At 35.4% G+C, this 25,705-nt stretch overlaps 1 protein-coding gene across 9 annotated transcripts in view; it reads left to right on the forward strand.

Moving 5' to 3' along the window:
* Cep170 (centrosomal protein 170) overlaps window positions 1-25,705 on the forward strand; it is a 90,409-nt gene that overhangs the window by 19,959 nt on the left and 44,745 nt on the right. For all 9 annotated transcript variants that reach the window (XM_057769343.1, XM_057769344.1, XM_057769341.1 and 6 more), the window contains exons 2-9: window positions 4,260-4,404; window positions 5,277-5,366; window positions 8,944-9,022; window positions 14,330-14,388; window positions 14,475-14,634; window positions 16,162-16,296; window positions 20,386-20,862; window positions 25,543-25,700. In XM_057769343.1, coding sequence (XP_057625326.1) covers window positions 4,300-4,404; window positions 5,277-5,366; window positions 8,944-9,022; window positions 14,330-14,388; window positions 14,475-14,634; window positions 16,162-16,296; window positions 20,386-20,862; window positions 25,543-25,700 — 1,263 coding nt within the window. In that variant the 5' untranslated portion in view covers window positions 4,260-4,299. The remainder of the gene's footprint in view (window positions 1-4,259; window positions 4,405-5,276; window positions 5,367-8,943; window positions 9,023-14,329; window positions 14,389-14,474; window positions 14,635-16,161; window positions 16,297-20,385; window positions 20,863-25,542; window positions 25,701-25,705) is intronic.

Consider the following 25,705-nt stretch of genomic DNA (forward strand, 5'->3'; position numbering starts at 1 on the left):
TCCAAACTGCTTCCTGCTGAATGGGGGCGCTGTTATTTAGGTCTTTCATGGTATAACCTGTTGCTAGGTTCATCTCAGTCGGCAGTTGAGCAAAGTAAGTTTTTGAGGGTGTTCACAGCAACCATTCAGGAGGGCGTGGTCTGTCATACCATATTGGGATAAAAGCAATCCACAGTGTCTCATCCTCTGTGAAAACAAAAGAAGAAACTCTTTTCCAAAGTATCAGATCCTTAGATCCAAATTCTGAAGTCAAGGTATTTTGAAAATATCTGTCTTGGATTAGTTCAGCAGCATTTATAAACAAATATCTTTTAGCAGCTTTTGCTCTTTCCTCAGCATTCAAACAATTCAAAGAGAGCATAATAGCATACAATATCAAGATTCTCTGTGTATTTTCCATCTTTGTGCAGCATTATTTTAACCTTTATTTTGTTTATTTTTACTTTTATTTTTTGTTTTTTTGAGACAGGTTCTCTGTATCTTTGACCTGGAATAACTCTGTAGACCAGGCTGTCCTTGACCTCTCAGAGATCCACCTGTCTCAGCCTCCCAGGCATTGGGAATAAAGGCGTTTGCTACCACACCTTGAAGTCATAGAGGTGCCTTCCAAGTGTTGGGGATTAAAGGTGTGTCCTACCACACCCAACTACTCTCTTCCTTTTCTTTTTGTTTTTACTTTAAGAACTTTAACTTTTAGCCTGCATATATTTTTAACACATTGTAAACCATTTAGAAATTTTCATTTGTTTTGTTTTTGAGTCTCTCTTTACTGCATATCTCTCTTTTTTTATCTGACCACATGAGCCTTCAAATTTCTGAGCAATATGGGTAGGATTAAAGCCGTGGCTTTGCAGGCTAGATCCAGCACATTCCTTAGCTTTCTAGCCTCATGACGGAGGTACCAACTGTAGCCATTTTTATTGCCACAAGTCTAAGTCTATGGCATTTCAAGGTCCCTGCCAGCAAGCAAGCTGCAATACTATATCCACAGACAACATTCAAGTCCTCTCTCTGTAGTCAGCCCTCCTGCCTTAGTCAGAGTTTGCCCTGGCAGGACGGCCCAGAAAGCCAGCATTTTAAAACAGCACAACTTTTTTCCTGCTACAGCTGAAAACAAATAAGCATGCAGTCAGCTTTTATCAATACCATTTAAGTGTTCATGGCAGGACCTCTTAATGAGCTGCGGGTTTTGCAGCTAAAGCTGAGTCAGGAAGCCTCTCTTAGATGAGAGCGCTTGCTTGCCTCTAGCAAGCAGAGCAGACCCAAGAAATTGCTGCTACCAAGAAAACATGCTTTACTCTATTCTTTCCCAAGCTTTTTCAGGCTTTCTATGGATATAGTCGTCCACACGTTGGGGGCCATTCTGTAGTGGGGAGCTGCGGGCTGTGTTCCTGCCACCCCAGCTCCTGGTCGCCTGGCTAGCTTATGCCCCAAAATAACAACACACAAACTGTATTCTTTTAAACACTGCTTGGCCCGTTATATCTAGCCTCTTCTCGGCTAACTCTCGCACCTGGAATAGCCCATTTCTAATAATGTGTGTAGCACCCCAAGGTGCGCTTACCGGGAAGATTCTAGCCTATGTCCATCCTGGGTCGGAGCTTCATCGCATCTGCTCTGGAGAGGAGAGCATGGCGTCTGTCTCTCAGAGGAGCTGCCCTGCATCTGAGCTCACTTCCTCTTCCCCCCAGCATTCTGTTCTCTTTACTCCACCCACCTATGTTCTAACCTATGAGGGCCAAGCAGTTTCTTTATTATTTAACCAATGACCTTCCTCCATCAGGAGAGGGCCTATCCCACTGTGGACAGTGCTGCCCCTGGGAAGGTGATCCTGGATTGTGTAAGACAGCAGGCTGAACAAGCCAGTCTGACATGTTCCTCCTTGGCCTCTGCTTCAGTTCCTGACTCCAGTTTCTTTCTCTGACATTCTGTCTTGGCTTCCTCTGATGATGCCTGTAAACCAAATAAACACTTTCTGTCCAAATTGCTAGTCATTATGATATTTATCACATAACATAAAAGGAACTAAGATAGTGATTTTAACATACAATAAGCATTTTCCCCAGTACATTGGACGGTGTTTGCTTTACTGTATGCTTCTATTTTATTGTAGAATGCTCTCTTCCATTATAGTTTATTTCCTATTCAAATGTAGCATAGTGTACATCTTAGGAAAGAATGAAAATATTCTTTTGATTCCTAAGATAAAACTTGAGTAGTTAATACCAAGACTCTTGGGTTTAGGAGAGGAAGCTAAGGAGCTTGGCACGTAGTACCTTACCTAAGGCGTTGCAGAGGAGAAGCAGTAGAACTTCTGGGATCAGACTCACCCATTGATTGTTTGACTCCAGCGTTTGGGTTTCTTACTAACAATGCCACATCCCATAAGACAATAATTGTTAGAATCTCAGTCTACTGGTCCTTCAGGGTTCCTGAAGGAAATCATTTCAATGGTCCATGGGACCAGATGTTTAATGATAACAAAGAACTTTCTGCCTCTCTTGTTGCATTTGTTAGTACACATGACACAGAAACAACTGTGGTAAACTGCAGCTCAGATTAGGGCACAGGACCAGACTGTACCAGTGGTAGCTATAGACATCACTCTTGTACGACTGCAGTTAGAAAGTCTTAAAAAGCCACCCGCTTCGCCTAAGATTATCTCACAAAAATAGTAATGGTTGGTTACTATCTTAAATCTTGGATTCATATTTTTGTGGTGTGTTCTCAGAACTAGACAAAAGTACTTATAGGGTAGTTACACTCAGTGCCAGACTAGTGTGGTTGTCTCCTAGAGAGTGAGTTGTAAGCTGAACTATGCCCATGCTTTCATAAAATACCATTTTACATCAGTGATTGGCAGATTACTAAAGTAGAGTTAAGCATTTGTCAAAATGAACCTTAAAAAGTGACAGGATTTTCTTTTTTTTTTTTTTTTTTTTGGTTTTTCGAGACAGGGTTTCTCTGTGGTTTTGGAGCCTGTCCTGGAACTAGCTCTGTAGACCAGGCTGGTCTCGAACTCACAGAGATCCACCTGCCTCTGAGGATTTTCTTTTCAGTGATAAAATTTTAGGTATCAAGGACATCATTTGAGATAATGAGTTCTTCTTGTGAGCTTAGTAACAAACTAATATTAAAAATCTTTCCGTTGAGATGAGTGGTAATGTTTAATGAATGTGTTTTAAAGTAGTGGAAATGAAAGAATCAAGTATTTTGAAGATCTACACAATTCTGAAAACCATATATTTTCAAAAGACCAATGTATGATGTTACAAAAGCCCACCCGAGGGAAGATGAACATGTGCATAGTCTATGCCGGGTTTCCATAGAGCATAGAATCAAAAAAATTTGGCTTTGTATAGTTATTTTTAGTGTCTTTAAAACACCCTAAAGATATTCAAAGATTTAAGATAAAATCCTTCTTTATCACTCTAAAACAGCTTTCCTTTACATGCTTTATGGTGGGACAGTAAGTGCATGAAGTGGGGATTTTTCTATTCATCCATTCGTTTAAAAGATAGCTCATATTGTAAGTAGTGCTGTTTTTCTCCCTGGAAGAGGGCTAGAAAATGTTTTCTACAAATATTAGTGATTTTAAGTGAGATTTCTTAGTTATTATTCTTTTAAATGAAACAATACTAGTTTTTCAAGTATATCATAACCCATGTAAAGCATTACTCTTAGGGGTCCTTTATTGTAAGTACTAGAGAGTCCTAAGTACCAAAATTTTAAGAATTGCTACTCTAGGAAAAATGCATTGAAAAGATAGAGTAGTGGCTCATGGTTCACTCTTGTGAACCATGAGCACTGAGGAGGCAATAGCCTGCCTGATCTGCCTAGGAACTTCTTCTACACTTGATAGACAAGCAGTGTCTTTGGATTCCAGAGTTATTCCGGTTATATATCAGATTTACTTTCTCAGTTTCATTCTTTCTTGAACTTTTCCTGTAAGACACGCATTTGTACTGCATAGCTGTTTTTTATATTACTATATTACTAGCTGTTTTGCTTGGAAATTGCAGATTGAGTCTAGAAACCTTTTAGTAATATAATAAAAAATTTATTAGTTGACCATCTACTTATTAACCTTAATTCTTTCATTTTTAACTGGACTCTTAGAGTTTCTGGATTACAGCACTGATGAGAATGTGGTTTATATTGGGTGTAAATGTTGATAAAGGCAATTCTATTTTAGGCCTACTCACAGTGCTGGCAACTAGATACTGAAGAGTTTCTAATGTGCTTTTCTTCATCTGCAGGATGATGTAGCTTTGCTAAGGATTCAGAAGCTAAGCAGAAATGAGCTTGACATCCTGGTTTTTGGTGAGCAGTGGAGGCACTCGCCACAGGCTGCCCCGAGAAATGATTTTTGTTGGAAGAGATGACTGTGAGCTCATGCTGCAGGTAACGTGGCAGCCTTTTCTGTATGCAAGCACTAGCTTAGCTAGGCCCCGAGAGCTGTCCTCCCCTTTACAGAGCCATAGGATTCAGTCAGCTATCAGATACACTTTTTAAAATTAAGACTTAAATCTTCTGGCTCACCTAATTCTTGTATCAGTTTTATTAATTTCATTTATAATAAAAAATATTTATTAAGTAATTTGTACTATTTGTAAATAAATTCTATATTTTGAGGATTATATTTTGAAAAAGGAAAGCTTAAAACAGAAATGTCTGCACAGATGCGTGTGTGATGCACACACACACATATATATGTACACTTACCTATATTTATAGAAAAACTTTTCTAAAAACTGCAGTTTTAGAAATCACACTTTAAGTGATAATCAATTTGGTCAGAAAATACTACATTTTGTCCCTTTTTATTATCTTAGTCTTTGGATTTTTTTATGCGTTTTATATTATAATAGTATGTTATAATAGCATTAAAGGAAGAAATCTTGCAAGGTAGCAATTTTCTGACAATAAAATAGGTAAAATAGAAAATAATTCATTGAATTTCTGTGTAATATCACAATTTTTAAAATATGTACTTTGTTACATCCAACAAAATCAGTTAATTTACATTCAGAATTAAAATTTGAATTTATTGGAAAGAGTATTTTGGAAATTTAGCTACTTTCGTCTTTAGGAAATGATGCCAAATTTATGTTTTAAATTTATCATACAGTTTAGATTTCATTTAATCTACTTTTTTTTTCTATTCCTATATTTATCAGCTGTCCTAATAATATTGTCTATATAGGTAAAAATCTTTTTTTGTTACTTATTTTAGTATTTTCTTGTAGTTATTAGCTTAAAGTTTTTACTTTTAGTCCCGTAGTGTGGATAAACAGCATGCAGTAATCAATTATGATGCGTCTACGGATGAACATTTGGTGAAAGACTTAGGCAGCCTAAATGGGGTAAGATAACCATGTGGTTTTTACTTGGTCGAATACTTATTTAATGTTAATAAAGTTATATTCCTTATTTGTATAGTCCCCTTTTCTTCAGTTTATCTTTCCCTTTCAAATAATTAAAAAGTGCATAGTGCATTGAAACTATACTTAGGAGCTAAAGAATAAAGAGGAACTAAGAAAAGCATTTAATGATGTGATGTGTGATAAAGATTCCTGTAGGGAGATGAGATGGTGTTTGAGCTCACTGTGTGACTGCAATTCATGTGCAGGGAAACAGAAGGCCCTCGTGGTCAGAATGTGTAATCTCTGGGCACAAGAGATACATTCCCACTTTAGACAGTAAGAATGGAAAGGTAGATTTGGTGCTAGATACTGGAAGACCTCCTCTATTCTAGGGCTGGAGTAAGCATAAGAGATTTAAACATGTGCTTTACCACACACAATACATTATTGGAACACTAGGATTTGCTCTTGCTGCTCTTTCTTTGTCTTTTTAAATATATTTGTGTAACTGGTAGGGTTTTTTTCATATTTCTATATGACCTTCCTACATTTTACAGAATATTTAATAGTCACAGGATATGAAAGAAGATTGATGTATTAAATTATTTCAACATTTTAATTTTCCTGTGACTCTTCTAACAAGCAAATATATTATCTTTGATATTATATCCTGTTGAAATTTGACAAACTATTTGTTTTTTGAGTGATTCAAATTGCTGCTGTGAAAAATACACATTGAACACATGGAAAGCAAATGCATAATTTTTTTTTACTTTTTAATTTGCATACTAATAAAAGACTTTAATATTGATTATTTGAACTTTTTTGGTTAGCTATTCTGTTGATTCTAGTACATGTAATTAAGTCTACATTCTTCAACTTTGAACTGAAATTCCTCCCATGTGGCATGAACCATTATAGACTGTCCCTTTCCCCCTTGACATTCCTCCAGAACCAGAACCGTACGTAGTCTTCCTGCTCTTCTGTTCCCCTAGGAGGAATCCGAACGGGTTAGATTTTCTTTGGCAGAGTTCTTTCCACTCTCCTTGCCATTCTGTACTTTTTAAAAGAATAAAGCTCAAATTCTACTTTTTTTTTTTTTTTCCTGAGACAGGGTTTCTCTGTAGCTTTGGAACCTGTCCTGGAACTAGCTCTTGTAGACCAGGCTGACCTTGAACTCATAGAGATCTGCCTGCCTCTGCCTCCCAAGTGCTGGGATTAAATGGGATTAAAGATGCCTGCTGTCACCACCTGGCAGGAGTAAAACTCAAATTCTACTTCTTAAAGGGACAAAGAGAAGGCCCTTGCATTTAGGAACATAAACTAGTTAATGTTAACATGCTGAAAGAATTAAAATTAAAAAACAAAAACAGACAAACTAGGCACACATGCTATAGAGTAAAGGATATATATATATATATATATATATATATATATATATATATATATATTAATAGTGTGGATTACAATTCCTGTTGACTCCTCCCACCAGAGCACTTGCCTCTGTACCTTGCCATGCCTCGCACATCCAATCCTGTCTTTTGTTGCTTTACCACTACACAGCAGCCTAGGTTCCAGCCTACACCCATTGTCTCCCCGTTTTCAGACTGGAGTTCGGTGAGGACATGAGTGCAATACCCAGCACATTCATAAAAAGTTGAATGTGATTACCTGTATGTTTGTAATTCTAGCACTGGGGAGCGGAGACAGGTGATTTGCAGCACTTGCTGGCCCGCACACCTAGCCTAACTAGCAGTCCTGGGTCCCAGTAAGACTTTGCCTCAAAAATAAGTTAGATGGATTGTGAAGACCACTATCTGAAGTTGACCACTGTCCTCCACAGACAGGAGCACTGATGAGTGCCTGCATGTGTGTGCACACACAATGTAAATAAAACATTAAAATAAAATTTAAAAATATAAAATTATTTTATTTAGGTTCTTGTTGGGAAATACTGCATGGTCCTTACTAAATGGCTAACAGTATGAAAATGTTTTCTTTTTGTTCTTATAAGTACCCTTTTCTCTTATTGATTCTGGATGAAAGAAAAGTGAGCTAGAATTATCTTCATTCCCTGAAGATACACAGTTTGATTGTTTTGTCTATGCTATGATTATAGCATCATTGTAATAATCTACAGTGTTCTTGTCTATTCATTGTATACTTGAGTTGTATTTTTTCCTGTTTATCTCCCTTTGCTTCAGTAGACATTTAAACTGAGTATTTTCAGCTGTCCTCTTTAATAGTATTTTAAAAAATAGGAACTAAAGGAAAAGAAGAAAAAGCCTACAAAGATAGCATCTCCAAGCTGGGTGATGGTGACGCATGCCTTTAATCCCAGCACTCGGGAGGCAGAGGCAGCCCGATCTCCATGAGTTAGGGGCCAGTGTGGTCTACAAGAGCTAGTTCCAGGCTAGGCTACAAAGTTACAGAGAAACCTGGTCTCAAATAACAAAAATAAAAAAAATAGCATCGCCAGATGTCCTCTTAGAAAGCTAATGCAATATGTCAGGCATTGCAGTAAGAAGCTGAAGGATAACAGATGTTGATTTGTGTCTCTATTGCCTTGCCGGATTCTTCTGTCTGGGCTTTTCACTGTAGCCGTTAGCAACCATTGAATACTTGAGATGTAACTAGGTTAAATTCCAAAGACTTATACATATATGTAAAATATCTTCCCACTTTTACTTCTTGAACTAGTATGTTTTTAATGCACTAGATTACACCTCAAACTCATTATCAAAACTGATTTTAGTTCTTGTTATAAGCCTGCAAGAAAATACAAGTAGTGTATACTGTTTGGGAACTCTGATATATTTCTCTTGTATAGTGCCTTTCTAGGTAATTCTGCTATCTGTCTTGTTACTTTCATAATATTCAGCATTGTTAGAAATAATTGAGTAAAAATAAAATACCCTGGTGAAGAGAAAGTAGAATTTCAACATATAGTAAAAATCCATTTACTAAGATACCATTGTGTATCTTAGATTCATAGATCCAAAGGATCCATATGGCAGCTGTAAAGCAACCACAAGATGGCTCAGCAGTTAAAGATACTTACAGCTAAGCCTGATGAACTGAATTGAATTCCTGAAACCCACATGGTGGAAAAAGAACTAATTCCAGCAAGATGTCCTGACCTGCACATGCACAGTATTGCACACATGCTTACACATACATATACCACATATAAAAAATGTAATGTTTTAAAAGGAATGATTCTGAGAATGATGTGATAAAATGTTAATCCCTACAAATAAAATTACTAAAAATTCTGAAGTTGTTTAGAGTTAAGTACTTTACTTTGTACAGGTTTCCAGCTTCAGGTTAAGCACTTTCCCAACTTCCTTTTTAGAAATATTCCAAGTGCCAAAATAAGCCTGGCCTCACTGTGCTTTGTGTTACCAGTGATATTGACAACAGGTTTAGTATGAAATAATTAATGCTGCAGACTGCTTCACACGTGTTAGGATACACTTAACGGTAAATACTTTTGAGTAATAGGTTGATGAATTTGACTGGAATGTGAGAATTAATACTTCATATGCAATGAAACCTTTTTCTTTCTTCCTTGTAGACTTTTGTGAATGATGTAAGGATACCAGAGCAGACTTACATCACTTTGAAACTTGAAGATAAGCTGAGATTTGGATATGATATCCTTATATAAGTTTTTGCACTTATTAAATGAATGAAAAATATTTACTATGCTACAAATTAACATCTTGTGATATAAGGATTCACAATATTGAAGTTTATGCTTATTAGAAGCTTTCTGCTTGCTTTTCCATTACTGGTTCTCGGGAATGGTCCTGGAAAGCTTGGTAAGATGCAGCTGCTTCTCTGCCGTGCTGCTATGCATATAATTTGGGTGCTAAAGACTGGAGCTGGAGGGAGGACAGTGAAAGTCTTAAGTACTGTCTGCCTAGGTTCTTGCCAAGGGGATTATGAGGGCCCAAGCCAGTCTCTTAGGAGGATATAAAACATTAACCTGCCTTCCCTTCCACGCTATCCTGCTGGTTTAATTCAAACTTTAACATATCCTATGTAGTCTGACACAAGTTTTACTAGAATGTTATCATTTAATGTATGTTTGAATTTTTGTTTAATAATCAAAGTCTAATAATTGAACAGTTGTAAAATTTTACTGTACTGTAAAGAATAGTAGAAGGAACCTAGTAAAATGACTAAGCAATAAAAACATTTCTATTTGTATATAATTGAAATAAAAATATTTCTCATTATGTTGGAACTTTATCTTGAGATTTATTTAGTTCTTAAACATGTACCAAAACTCAAATAATAGTTTAAAAAGTTAAACATTAGCATTCTGGTAGACTTAGATCACTTTATCAGAGAAATTGTAGTCTCAGATAGCTCTAGCTGATATTCAAATGTATTAGCACAAGTAACAAAAGATAGAAAATTTAAAGTTTAAAATTTAAAGCTAGAATAGTTTTATAGCACATTACATTTATATTTGAAAAAGTAAAAATATAAATTAAATACTTATTTGTTATATATTTTAAATCTCTTAAAAAATATATCTGGTGAAACTTGTGAGATGGCTCAACAGGTAAGGTTACTTGTGAGATGGCTCAACAGGTAAGGTTACCTGCTGCCAAGACTGGCAACCTGAGTTCAATCCCCATGACCCACAGAGTGGAAGGAGAGAAAAGACTTTTGCAGTATATTGGGTGACCACTACATATGTGTCTTGGTGCACATGCATTCACACATATGCCACATAAATAAATGTAAATGTTTTAAATGACATAAAGTTATGAAGTAACAATGAAAGTAATTTTATGGTCGAGGAGGTCACCACAAAATGATTAAAGGGTTGCAGCATCAAGTAGGTTGCGAACCAGATATAAAAGAACATAGGGCTGTTAAATTGGCAGAAATTTTATTTCATGGGACAGAATTTTCTAAATCATTTTACGTGATAGCTGTGTTTGTTTATGTATTAATTATACTAGACTAGGGAACTTGTCATGCTTTATTCGTATATAAAATTGATAGCCAGTCTATATAGAAAATGCCCTAGCGTGGAAAGCTCTGATTAACACCGTCACCTTATAGGGGAGACAACATTAACATGGCTTAAGATTTGAACTAGAGAACATAATGCATATGCCATAAGTCTGTTTTCTAACTAGAGAGTTTTTCTTGTGAAAAGGATGAATCTCAGTGAAAGATTCAAATTTTCAAAATTACCTTAAACTCAAAACAACAATCAATGAACCTCAGAAACTTGTGATCATTTAAATGACCACAAATGTGCAGTGAAGAGGCCTAGTAAGTTCCTTCCTTCATATCTGGTAGATGCTTCCTATTGTGCAGGTACAGTTTTGATGATCTGAGGATATACTAAATGATTTTTAAACAGTGTTGTTTTATTCTGAAGAAACCATGCAATGTATTTTGAACATACTTTCCCTCCCCCAACTCCTTTTGTAACCACCGTTCCCTCCCTTCCCTCCCAACTTTGAATATTCTTTTTTTTAGTTCCTTGCCCACACCTCCTCAGTTTGTGTGGCCTAGCTAGCTAACCTCAGGGTGGGCCTGACTAGCCTACCCGGGGTTGCATCATTGAAGAAAACTGACTCTAGTCCAGTGATTATCCTCAGATTCATAAGCCTTGTGCCTTAGTTCCCTAAGTGCTAAGATTATAGGCATATGCCACCATACCTGATTGCATTTTACTTTTTTTCTTAAGATTTTTAATTGCCATACAAAGTACTGGGTTTCAAATATAATTTACTTTTGTTATCCTCTTTACAATCTTACATGCCCTTTGACCTCCCTTCTGCTCTCATGTCGTGTATGTTCTATTACTGTCTTTACCACTTCTACTCTTTTGATCGTCTTTCCAGTTTCGCGACCTATACGCTTATCACACACACATCTATACATACATATGCACATTAAGATCCAAAGTCTACATACAAAATGGAAAATGTGGTATTTGTCTTTCTGTATTTTAATTGCCTTGCTGAATTACAGATCCACCCACTTCCATGCACACTTTATAATTTCTTTTTGTTTATAGCTGAGTAAAATTCCAATATGTGTATGTACTACATTTTCATTAAACATTGAACTGTTGATAGACATCTGTGCTAGCTCTGTTTCCTTGCTATTGTGAATAAAGAATAACAAATACAGATGTTCAGGTACCTCTTTGGCAGGATGTGGAACACTTTGGTATATTCCCAGTTGTGGTGGATAGTTGGATCATATGATAACTGTCTTTTTGGTTTTTTTTTTTGAGACACCTTGATACAGATGTCTATAATTTTTATATCAGCTTACACTACCATCAACAATGAATAAATGTTTCTCCTACCCCCATATCTTCAACCAGCATTTGTTGTCTTTTATTTTCCTGATAATAGCCAGCCATTTCGATGTGGTAAGATAGAACTCAAAGTACTTTTGATTTTCATTTTTCTGATGGATGTTCAACATCCTATGTGCATATATATATACATATATATATATGTAATATATATATGTATATATATTTGTCTTCAGAACTGTCTTTTTTTGTTTTTTTTTGTTGTTTTTTCAGAACTGTCTTTTTAATTAGTTTAATGATTTGCAGTTTTTAGTGGCCTATTTTTGAAGTTCATAATATGTTCTAGATATTGACTCCATTATACGTATAGCTAACACATTTTCTCCCATTCTGTGGCTATTTGTTCACTCTGCTGGTAGTTTGCTTCGCTGTGCAGAAGTTTCATAATTCCATGCAATCCCACAAAGGCTATTTGCTGTGCTATCAGATCCTGTTCAGAAAGTTTTTGGCCATGGCTATGTCTTGCAATGTTTTTCTCTAGCAGTATCAGCATTTCAGGTTCTAAATTAAAGTCTTTCATCCACTTTAAGTTTATTTTTGTGCCAGATTTAGATCAAATTTCATACTTCTGAAAGTAGATACCCAGTTTTGCCTGCAGCACTGATTTTTAATAGACTGTCTTTGTTGCAGCATGTGTTTGGGACAACCTTATTATATTAGCTGTTCGTCACTGTGGGGGTTTGCTTCTAGATCCTCTGTTATGTTCTGTTGATCAGTATGTCTGTCTCTTCTTGTGCCAGAACCATGCTGTCTTTGTCACTTGCTCTGCAATGTACTTTGGAGATCAGGTATTGTGATATTTCCAGCAATGTTCTTGTTACTTAGAATTACTTTGGCTATTTTTGGCCGTTTGTGTTTTTATATTTATTTCTAGATTATCTTTTATAGTTGCATAGAAAAAGACATTGGTATTTTGATTAAGATTGCATTGAATCTGTAAATTACTTGTGTAACATCCATATTCAAGACTTATATAATTCTGCCAGTTAGGAGCATTTCTATGGTCAGCTATTTTTCCAGTATCTCAAGTTTTCATTGAAAAGGTCTACTTCCTTAGGTGTATCCCTAGGTACTTTATTTTGGCAGATGGATGGAATGTTTTCTTCATAATTTTTTTCTCAGCAAATTTGTTGTTGTTGTTTTTATGTTGATTTTTATGCCCTACAATATTTCTGAAAGTGTTTAAGATCTGATGGAATCTGTAGAGCCTTTTAGATATAGAATCATCACATGTGCAAATACGGATAATCTGACTCTTCCTTTTGTATTTTATATCTTTCTCTTAATTCCTGAGGCAAAAAAGTACTAGACCAGTGATTTCTCAACCTTCCTAATACTGTGATCCTTGTGGTGACCCCCAACCATAAAATTATTTTGTTGCTATTTCATACTGTAATTTTGTTAGTTATGAATTATAATATAAATATCTGCTATTCAGGATATCTAATAGGCAACCCCTGTGGGAGTTGTGACCCACAGGTTGAGAACTGCTTGCTAGACAATTTTTCACTAAATGTTTAGTTACATGTATGTTTTTACGTGTATCAGCAAATTTTTACATGACAAGAAAGGAAATAACTTTAATATTTCAAAGCATTAGGAAGCCACTTTAGTGACAAGAAAGCTCCAGACAGAATTCTATAAGTAGATTCTTTGGGGGTAGGGGGTTCTGTTCATTGAATTATTTATTGAATAAGAACACAAGTCAGTGGATTGAACAGAGTATTCTTCAAGGTTGTTTACAGCTCTAAGAAGCTCTGTTAATAAGTTTACTGCTCCCATTACATTTGGACATTCTCTCCTCCCTCCCTCCATCCCTCCTTTCCTCTCTCTCTGTCTCTCTCTTTCACACACACACACACCACAGTGATTACAGTTTCCTACCCTTAAAGTGATTGATGAATGCTTTGAATTAGTATATGATTATAAGATTTTAAGGTTAACTAATAGTAGGAAATATGACCTCTAGTGAATTGATCCTTAATAAGAAGCCTCGTTGTTTTGGTATAATAATGAAAGTATTCATTATATTTAGCACTTGTTCTTATGTGTATAGAATCATTGTTTTATAATGTAATATGACCTTACTTCAGTACATGGAGGGAAAGGGGGTATTATGGTTGCATATCAACCCTGATTACAGCATTCATTTTCTTTGTACTTACAAAATGAACCTCATTTTTATTAAAGTTTATAAAATTTGAGTAATCAACTCCTTCAGAATTTTTAAGGTTGTTAATATTTATAAATGACATATATTTTACGTATTTTTCTTATTAAAGGGAGTATTATAGGCACATTACTTTCCAGGTATTCTGTGAGCTGCCAGAAGAATCTTAAATTTGAGGACAGCCTGGAGACCTTGTCTACAAAGGAAAAATGATTTTATTTTTAATCTGAGGATGTGGTTCAGTGGTGGAGTAGTCTAGCATATGCAAGGTCTTGGATTTAATCCCCAGGACCTGTATAAATAAAAAATAAATAAACATAATGTTATATATTTACTCTTGAAGTAGGACAATTTCCAGATTATACTTAATAACCATTTTCAAGTACAGGGACCAAAATTTTGGAGTTATTCTTCCTTAGCTCTATTTACATACAAATCTCTTCACTGTAGTTCGAGGAGAGATGAGGGTCCCTGAAGAAGCTCTTAAGGTAAGCATTTATCCTGTTGTTAGCCTATTGCTCACTACAGTAGACGTCTTTCATGAAAGCTTCCCTTTGGTTTAAATGTTTTGTAGCATGAGAAGTTTACTATTCAGCTTCAGTTGTCCCAGAAATCTTCAGAATCAGAATTATCAAAATCGGCAAGTGCTAAAGGCACAGACTCAAAAGTGGATGCTACTGCCGAGGTGCAGCATAGAGCTACAGAAACCCTGAAATCCGAGGAGAAATCTGTGGGTAAGTGCCCTGTAGGATCTGAAGAGTGATCTGCAATAGCCATATCTATTCTGGGGGAGAGAGGGAGGGAAGGAAGTGGGAGGGGAAGAAGAGAAGAAGCACAAAAGAAAAACATCAAGTTGGGTGCTCTAAGAAACCAACTCTGGAAGCTCCTTTAAAGCTGCCAACTGGAGTTCCCAATACAAAGTCCCAAACAGAGTAGACTGTCCCTTGGGGTGAGGCTTGCAATTAACAGCACATAAAATACGGAGAGAAAACATCGTCTAATAGGTTGCTCACATATTCCTGCAGAAACTAACGGGAAACTGAGGCAGTCAGTTACTGTTCTCAATTAAGCTGTCTCTTGGTGGCTCCGCTTCCCAGAGCTGCATTTCCAGTTTCTCTTTTCCTCTGCAGACACTTAAATATTCCGGGATTAATAATAATAACCTCTTTTGTTCTCAAGAACACATGTTTTACTTGTGGGCACTTTTATTTTCTCTGAACCGTCAGAGTTAGGGGCACTAGCTTATCCCCAGACCTTGGAAGACACTTTGCGACAAACCCACTCAGGGTCTGAAGTGGGGGTTGGTGTCTACCCCAATGTAGAACTAGCTTCTCAGTGACCTCAAACAACACATGGTAGTTTGTCAAATAAAAGGTATATTACAGTAACAGCCCATGATCATTGTCAATATATATACATTACAATACGTTAACTCTTTTGGAAATTCCTAATTTATACTTGATTTTGAAGAAATTATATTCTTTGTTCTTTGTTCCCAAACACATGTGCCTGTATAAAAATAATGTATACTAGTGATTGATCCCAGAGTACATTTTAATATATCCCATTTTCCTTAGGAAACATTGACAACCATGTGCAGGTACATCCAATATGTTAAATATTTAAAGTGATTTCAGTATTTGAAAGAAATAGTTTATTATTTCATATTATCTATATTTCTCTGAATTACAATTGAAGTAAAAGGGAAAATTTAATATACCATCCTCATATAATGCTTACAGTTTTAATAACTACAAAGATGCTTTATATAACACATAACAAATGTATTAAATTGATAAACAATACTACAGCTACTGAAACTTCAGATTTGTTAGCATTGAATGCAAATATAGTTCCTGTATAATATTTTGTGTTGTTGCTCGTGCCAGTATTTGCTTTCATTTCATCTTTTTATATATAAGATTTAATGATATTTCTGATCAAACTGGTTTCATTATTCCTTTGGTAACAAAATTCTTCCCCTAAGACACTTCCGTCTAAATACTCAAAGATCATTTGTTACTGAGGCTCAGATATAGATCAGAGAGCCCCAAACACTTAACAGAAATCTGTTGGATTAGATATAGTAAGCTGTATTACTTGTTCACTTAGTCATGTTTAGTGCTGTTTAAGATAATTTTCAAATGTTACATTACTGAATGTTGAGTACTTTTAATCAACTAAGTAAATCTAGCATCATGCAAAATGTATTTTCCTGCTTCATCTACTTTAGTAATTTTTTTTCTCCCCACCTCTTTTAGATGTTTCTGCTATGCCCCGTGGTACTCCCTTATATGGGCAGCCATCATGGTGGGGAGATGATGAGGTGGATGAACAAAGAGTTTTCAAGTCTAATGGCAAGCCTGAAGAAAAAAGTCATGAAGCTGGGACTTCAGGTAAAAGAACCTCAATGGCTATGATATTAAATTCGTATTGGTCAAGTATATTACAAACAAAAGTCATTTTACTCTGAAAAGTGATCTGTACCATAACTTGATTTTTTAAAGGTGATGATGGTTTGCTTTTGAAATGTTTATAAACGCTTGTTATATTTTCTAGCTTATGAAATTGTTGAAAACTATAAAAAATTAGTGCTATAACTGAACATTAAGTATTTTAAAATATTTACATGAATTGATAAAATAGTAGGACATGTGAGTTACATGTTTTTACTTGATTCATGCTTATATACTCACTGTAAAATATAATAATTCTGTTATGTTCAGAAATATGAAATTATAAGTTCCTTAAAGCCTTAGTATGCTTACTTTATTGAGATAGGATAGCAGTAAGATTTAGGATTCAGCAGCCAAAGTACAGAAATAGATCCTCATGTCAGTAACTAAGGAATATGTCATTTTGTTGGTGGTATGGGTAAGTGGTGACCAGTATCTAGAAAAGACAAGATTTAAGATAAATGGAGATACCAAGATAGAGAGATTGTCTCAGAGTTGTTGAAGAGACACCAGAACTGAAGGATGGAACAGCCAGTTTGTTTAGTAACATCAGATAAGGATCCAAAAGTGGAGGAACTAAATACAGACATCAAGAGTCAGTTTGGAGGACAGAGTGTGACTCTGAGACAAGGACAGACAACATCAGAATGCTTTAAGGTTTTTTTTTTTTTTATTTTATTTACACATAGTAAGCAAAACAGTTTTCTTAGCTGGAGAATTATGAACATTCTGTCTTCTGACATAGTGTGATTACACCAGAGTACAAGTCTTTAAAAGCTGTCATAATGAAATAGGTCTTATAATGCCAAGCTTGCCAATACGTTTCTATCACAACTTTGTTGAAGCAGTGCTGCTTCTCAGTATTATTTATCCTGCCTTCAGATGTAAGTGAAAGGACTGCTGTCCAATACTAAGTAGGAAATGAAGGTTTGCGTCCCACACATGATTTCTGTCAGGGTTGTTTGGTGCAATAGACAGTATTGTTAGCTAGTTTCGCCATCTCTGTCTTGCTATCCACAGTACTTACATACTGATGGAGTTACTACTCACATTCAAAGCTGCAGCCATCAGCATTCAAAGTTAGAAATTTTTTATCACACCCAGCAATAAAGAACAAATGTTGTATACAGAAGACCTCCCAGGATTTGGAAGGAGACCTCTTCCAAAATCTTCAGTACATCTCTCATTAGTTCCTCACAGATTGAGGTCACCTGCTGTTCTAATCAGTCTCTGGCAAACCATGTGTGAGGTCATTATCTTGCTCACCTTGAAGCATCGTATGGAGTTATTTGTCCCTAGGGCATATGGGCAATGTCATAGAAGAGTAATTCTAGAAACCATCAGAAGTTCTTTTAGGAAAAAGTTCCTTTAGGAAAGAAACTGGGCATTCAAGAATGTCCTTTTTTTTTTTTTTTTTTTGGTCTTCTCCATTTTATCTAATGTATTACCTACCTTTGTTGTCTTTGTTTTCATTGCTGAGTCATAATTAAACTTTTGACCTTAAGTTCCAACCTCATTGCAGTAAATTTGCATAGCAAATATGAACTGATCTTTAGTTCCAAAAACTAGAGTGACCTTGTTTTGCCTGACAAGTAGATTTTGAACTTTTTATTCTGTAGTGTGCTTTATATCTGATTATTACTGTTTAGTGTCCTTTCCCTGGACTCCTACATGAATTGTGCTAATCCCTGCCTCCTCTTTGCCTAGAATATGTGCAGTGTAAATTACTAAATGATATTATATTGCTAGTGTACAGTACTGTTTCATTTATTATTTTTGTGTAAATCTTTATGACTGAACTCTAAATTCCTTACTTCAAGTACCATATATTCTAACCTCATTTTGCACCAGAACTAACTATCTGGTATGGAGTAAGGGTAATATAACTAATTAGAAAGGTTAGAAAAACAGATCAATTTAACTATTACAAAATTCAGAAAATAATTGCATGATAGTGAAAATTAAGGAGGCATAATAAATGTAGCCTTTGCTCCCTCACACAACTTTGAAATTCTGATGTACATAACTTATAAAATACAGTGGTTCACACATGTCACTATGGTACAGAGTAGAACCTTAACAAATGATGACAAGCATTCAGTTGCACTTGACTTGTCCACTTCTTCCAAATGATCCATTTGCATCTCACCATTATGACAATATCTAAAGGAAGTAGTCACTTATTTCTGCCCACTTTAAAGATAAGAGAATAGAGGTAGAGTGATGCTAATTTCCTTCCTGAAGAGAACACTCTTCGTGGGATTTCAAGAACAGACACTCCAGATTCCCATACAGCAAGTGCAGAGCTGACTTTATTCACCATTGAATTTGTTAACAGTACACAAAGAAAAGACAGAGATCTAAGAACAATTTAAGTTTTTCCTTTATTATTGAGAATCATCATTGTATAAGTTATTGAACAGTAAAACCTACAGTAATGTCCTCCAAAGCCTGAGCCTCCTAGGCTCTTGATACTGTGTTACTTGGGATACTGTTTTCAAGGTCATTTATCTGCTCTTGATTTTCGCCTTCCTCACTATAATAATTTCTCTGACATACCATCACTTTTCTTTGGCAAAATTTACTTTGGAGTAAATTTTGAAAAGAATAACTTTTACTTTGAAAATTTCTTTTCTTAATGTTTTCTGCCTTTTGTGTACATTTTTTGACAGTGTGACCGTGACTATTATGATCATTATTATTTTAGTAATGGAACCTGATACCACCTATATCATATCTCACATATTTGATGGCAAGAATATTACTTTGTAACATAAAAGAAGATGGTTTTGTTATAATTTCATATTCAATGTACTATAAAGAAATAAATTATTGTACCTAATGGGTTGTAGAAAGATGTAGTATTTGAAAATTTTTCAGAAGCCTAAATAGTTCATGTAATTAAAAAATGATCGGAAACGGCTTAGTATGCCTGTTTTGCTTTTTCTCCCTAGAAAATTGTGATTGATTTACTCTGAAAACTATTTAAATAAAGTTAATATTTAAGCCTTAGGGAAATTTATTTATATTAATTCTTTTATGATAATAGACTGTCTTGGTAATAGATTTTATTTTCTCAAAGGGCAGCTTAATCTTCACCTTTTTTCTTGTACATTGTGCTACAAACACCACCTGTTCTCACATCGATGCAGTCAGTGGCTTAAGCAGTGGAAGAACTGTCACAGTGTTCCATATTTGCCGTTTTCCTTGTCACTCACAGCTTGTTGTTCAGCTTTGACCCATGACCTTTGGGCGGTTGTGCACATTCGTCTATACAGAGGTGTAACCTAACTTCTTCCTGACTTACTGGCTGACTACAGAATTTTCTCCTTTTTTCACTATTTCTTTTATATGGCTGCTTGATTTGCCATGCTGCAAGGAAACCACGTGTTTTATTGATAACTACTCTTACCTTATAACGTGTGTCATCTCCCAAGTTTCCATATTATCAATTTTGTCCTAAAGTGGGGTCTCTGAATATGATAGAGACTGGTAAGTGGAGTTGTTACTTACAAAGCATTGCTTCTATATATACTTCCTATCTCCATCCTCATTTGACTGCCTCTTCACTATTAGAGCCCTACATTTGTTCTCAAGTATTTGAAATAGCTCATTCTGGTAACTGAATTAGGTAATTCATGCTTTTTCTATTATACTATGTGTGTATATTTTACACACACATGTGTATGTATAGAACATCTCCTATACTTTAATTCTTTCTCATTTTGATGATTTCTTTCTAAGTTTTCCAGTTGAGAAATGGATGAGTCTGTCCATACAGGGTCCATCTTTTACTGTTTTGTCTTTCTTTCTTTTTTTTTTTTTTGCCATTGTTGCTGTTTATCTTGCATCTCCTATTGGTAATTGGATCATCTCTCTGACTTTTTTTCTGTCTTATCAATGCTGTTGTTTTTCATCCAGATTGTCATCTGCCTTCTGAGTCTCAGAATAGTGCAGATGGTCATTACCAGGGACCCTTGTGCTACAGGCTCCCAAATATTTTGATTTCTCTCTCATTTTTCTCATTAGGGTGCAGCATAGATGCCAAGCAAGTGGAGGAACCGTCTGCAGCTGCAAATGAAGAATCACTTTTTCCTTTCTGTAGGGAACCAAGTTATTTTGAAATCCCTACAAAAGACTTCCAGCAGCCGTTACAAATAGCAGAGAGCACTATTCATGAGATTCCAACAAAAGACACCTCAAGTTCCCATACCACAGCTGCAGGGCATGCTTCATTTACCATTGAATTTGATGACAGTACACCTGGAAAAGTAACTATTAGAGACCATGTGACAAAATTCACTTCTGACCAGCGCCACAAGTCAAAGAAGGCCTCTCCTGGAAGTCAAGACTTGCCAGGAATTCAGACAGGAATGATGGCACCAGAAAACAAAGTAGCTGACTGGCTAGCACAGAACAACCCTCCTCAGATGGTGTGGGAGAGAGCAGAAGAGGATTCCAAGAGCATCAAAAGTGATGTTCCCGTGTACTTGAAAAGGTTGAAAGGTAAAGTGACTTTCAGAAATTCTTACTGTGTCCTAAGGAAAAGTTGGTCATCAGAGTTACCCGACTGTTATCACTTAATTATACAGTGGAAAATACCTCATTTTTCAAATTTACATGTAATTTTAAAACTCAAAGACCAACAACACTGGTCATGTCTGAATTACTCATTTAAAGTATCCTTTATTTTCTTCCCAGTGTGATTACATTGGTTTTGGCAGATGTGGTTATTTATGTCATTAATTATCTTTGTTTTTTCCTATAGAAATATAAAATTTATTAATCATATAAAATCGAATTTCCTAAAAGATATCCCCATTGTTTTCTTCATTTAAAGAAAGGATATGTACAGATTTTTTTTTGCTGTATCATGCTTCCAATAAAGTATCATATCTAGGTTTTGAAAACCAAATTAAACTGCTTGGTGTGGTCTGAAAGTTCTGTTTCTATCAGATAGTCACATTACTGGTGGAGCGCTTCAGACTAAACTGTTAGCAGAGGCTGCTCACAGTACACATACTTTTAGTTTAGATGTATTTACTAGGCATTAGTTATTATAATATAAATTTTGTGCTATCAAGAATTATAAGTTAAATGTCCATTTGTGAACATTATATATTATTATATAATAACATTAGCTATTGTATATACTGTATTCAACACTTAATCACAATCACTAAAAACTTTATACATGTACGTTGGTTATAACAAATAATCAGCTTTATTCCCACTGGCTTTTGTGAATTGAATTTATTTTGAAATTTGTGTTATTCTGTCTTGTGTTTTAATATGTTATCAATATAAAAATGGTTTTGAACAAATTATGATTGTATGTGAATCTAACCATTCTGTGACTTTTATTAGGAGCTGATTAATTCTATTTTTAAAAAATACTTTTTGAGGTAGGGATCGTGTGTAACCTGCTCTGTTCCTTAACACTTTAAACTTCAGCACATATGTTAACTAGTGACATCATTGATAATGGCAGAACTGACTGGTTCAATCCATACCACATGCCCTGGAATTCCAGTCAAGTAATGAAGAAAGAGCAATTTATATTTAGTTTCAATTGGTTTCTAAGACATTTCAGGATAGTGAGATCATGTGATTACCTAATCTTTGTTGTCACCTATTATAATATTTAGTTATACTTGTCAGTAATCACCTGGCATAAAGGTTTTTGAGTTCTGATGTATGATATATTTACTCCTACTAGATGATATTTATATATAATTGAAAAATATGCATACACAGGTTGAAGGAGCATTTGTAAACTGACCATTAATGTAAATTTAATGAATAATATTAATAAGTTAGTATGATACCAAAGATAGTATATACCTTGAAAATAAGTTGTCTTAAAATTTATGTTCTTAATAATTTGATGGTTGAATTGAAAAGATCCTTTAGGAAGGTACCATTTAAAAATCTTTGTTCATGAACTGAAGAGGCTCAGCAGTTGGACCCAGGTTCTGTTTCCAGCACCCAGATGATAGCTACATACAATCCTCAACGAGGGGTCCAGTGCCCTCTGCTGATTTCTTCAGGCACTAGACACTCAGAGGTTGAACATACATACATGCAGGCAAACCACTTATAGACGTAAAATAAAATAAATGCTTAGAAAAATCTTTTACACTTTTTTCATAACAGTGTCATTGTTATTATTTCCTGTATTAACAATTATTTTAAACCATTAATTTGGTTTATTCTCTGCTCTTCACTGAGACCTATTTGATCCTAATTAATAGTAAGATCATACCAAAAAAAAAAGTTCTAGTGCATAAAAAAAAAAAACAAAAAAAGTCAGGCTGTGGTGTCACACGCTTTTAATCCCAGCACTTGGGAGGCAGAAGTAGGTGGATCTCTGTGAGTTCGAGGCCAGCCTGGTCTACAAGAGCTAGTTCCAGGACAGGCTCCAAAGCTACAGAGAAACCCTGTCTCGAAAAACCAATGAATGAATGAATGAATGAATAAATAAATAAATAAATAAATAAATAAATAAATAAAGTTTTAATGCTAAGAGTAGGATCATTAGTGTCCATCCATATGAACACTATCTCTACACTGATCAGTATATATTTTAAATTTTTGCCAAAAATCTATTCACTGTCCACTTTTAATTTGATTTACAGGTAGGCATCTTCCAGTGTAGTACCATTGCTGGGAACTCTTCTTTCAGAATTAACATTATCCCCTTTTGAAAGCCCTTCAAGAAAATCCTTTCCCAGCAGTAACTCACTTTGTATCTCAAATAGACACATGTTATTTCTCCATGCTTATTCACAGATGATGTTTGACTTGCTTCAGAAATCAGAGTTGCTATCAGTAGACAACAGTTTCGGGGTGTGAATAAGTGAAGATAGTAGTTAATAATGATTTCTTAAAACTTGGACTTTGAGAAGCTATAAAAATGAGTTAAACAATTGATGATGGATGGATGGATGGATGGATGGATGGATGGATGGATGGATGGATAGATAGATAGATAGATAGATAGATAGATAGATAGATAGATAGATAGATAGATAGATAGATAGATGCCTTGCTCCTACAAGAGTAAAGTGCACGCGCTTTGGGACAGTGAGGAAAATAATGTTCACAAAGCCCATACACTTTCACCCTTTAGGAGAGTTGCAGCTTGTTTTAGCCATAACTTGTTACGGAGTACAGCCAAGCTAACCTGAGAGACAGTAAATGAACATCTGATTTAGACATAATTAGTGATGGGCATGTTGAGCATTTCGTGGTGGTCTTTTTGCTGAGTAGAAACAGAAGATTGCAGCTCTGACCTGATGCCTCGCCTTCTTACTTGTGTAGTACACAGAAGCACTAGAAGGAATAGTGATTTTTACAAGAAAGAAAACGATGAATCTCCAACAGATTAGTAACAGGAAAGATACAAAACGATGTTTTCATTAAAAATTCTGATTGTAAGTCTGGCTGAACAGAAAATATTATTTTGGACCTTAGCAAACTGAGTTCTTACTGAGTTTATCAGCCCCAATATGCTTTAAGCAGTGCTGTAGAAAAAATTGCATTTGAACTAGCAGTTATATTTATATTTACTCCATATACTATCCATGATTCCTAAATTATCAGTGGCAGAGATTCCATTTACTAAACAGGTTTTTTTTTTCTTTTCAGATTACATTTTTGATATATTTGGATTTTATATTACTATATCACTTTGAGTGAGACCAACCCCCAATATTTTTACCTTATTAGCTCCCTTTGTATCTTTTTCAAGATGTCATTCAATTCTACCATTCCCTTGTCTATCCTTGTTCCTTTTATCTGCTACATTTTGTAGGGAATTCTCTTGTGTTAAGTTATCAACACTGTTGGTAGCTTCCAGGTTTACTAGGGATACGCCCATGCACGTTTTAAATCCTTTCCCCTAGATATTCAGCTCATATTCTTTCATACACATCAGGTCTTGTCTTCCGATTGACTTGTTGGCTAACATGTTATCTGCAGGTGTTCACATTAGAGTAGATAGCCTGGAAATGTTCGGGAATGTTCAGAATCAGATTACTTCTGCAAGATTGGAACCTGCCAATATATTTTCCAGTGTACTAGATTCAAAGGATTTTAGTTAATCCTTGATTGATGATTCCATCTGGATCATGCCTAGAGTAACTTTTGCACTGATCCAGAAAAACTGTTGCTAGGAGGCTGGTGGGTCAAAATTCACTGTGTTTCTGGACATGACATCTGCCTATATTTGTACCATTTAAGTTAGTAGACGGAAGGGTGTCGTAGGCTTGATTGTTTTTGGTAGGGCTCTCAGCATCCTTTAACTCTTTGAAGCCACTAGAGTTTAGAAATCTCTGCTAAGAAAGCATTTCTAAAAATTATGTCATTATTAATAGAAGCTACAAAATCCACTCTTTTCATTGAAAGTTATACTGAACTTTTAAAAGTATTGAATATCATAATTTAGATATACTCCATTTTTATGACATTCATATTCTGTTTAATAAGTGTTTCTGTTACACAAGTCTTTTAAAAAATTACTTTTATTTTTTTGAGATTATAATGACTTCATTTTCCCATTTCCTTTCCTCCCTCTAGAGCCTCCCAGACACCCCTTCTCAGTTCTGTCTCTTTCAAATTATTGCCTTCTTTTTTTCATTAATTCTCGTTGCAAACGTAACTCCTCAATACATAGCATAACCTGCTTAGTCTATATAATCTTGTTTGTGTGTGTTTTCAGGCAGGGCTAGCCATTTGATACTGGATAACCATGGTGTGTTCTTCCTTGGGGAAGACTATTCCTTCCACTCAGCTTTTCTTATTTGCCTGTAGTTCTTGTGTAGGGTTGAGGCTTTGCTTACTCTTAATCTTAAAAGTCAGTTTTTTGTTAACAAAGGTTTACGATTCAGAGACAGAATTAGTGTGTATTGCTGTTATAAGTACAGACTATGAGAAATGATGAAACACTGCTTATAAGTCTCTGATAAATTTTTATAAGGATTTAGAGAAAGAAAAGTAATATATCCAGTTGTTACTGAAGGACCTCATTGTTGATTGATTAAATGTATTTGTAACCATTGCATTTGAGGACTTTATATTAGAAAGGGGAAGAGTGTCAAAACAAATAGCAGTTTTGTGTGTGCTTCTGATTTTCTCCTTGGAATTTTTTTGTTTGCTACTATATCATTTCTTTCTTGTGTCTAGGAAACAAACACGATGATGGCACACAGAGTGATTCAGAGAATGCTGGTGCGCACAGGCGCTGTAGCAGGCGTGCAACTCTTGAGGAACATTTACGACGCCATCACTCAGAACAGAAAAAGAAGGTCCAGTCTACTGAAAAGCATCAAGACCAAACTGTTGTAAG

This window comes from Chionomys nivalis, chromosome 5 (genome assembly GCF_950005125.1).
Source record: "Chionomys nivalis chromosome 5, mChiNiv1.1, whole genome shotgun sequence".
In the NCBI taxonomy this organism is placed as follows: Eukaryota; Metazoa; Chordata; class Mammalia; order Rodentia; family Cricetidae; genus Chionomys; species Chionomys nivalis.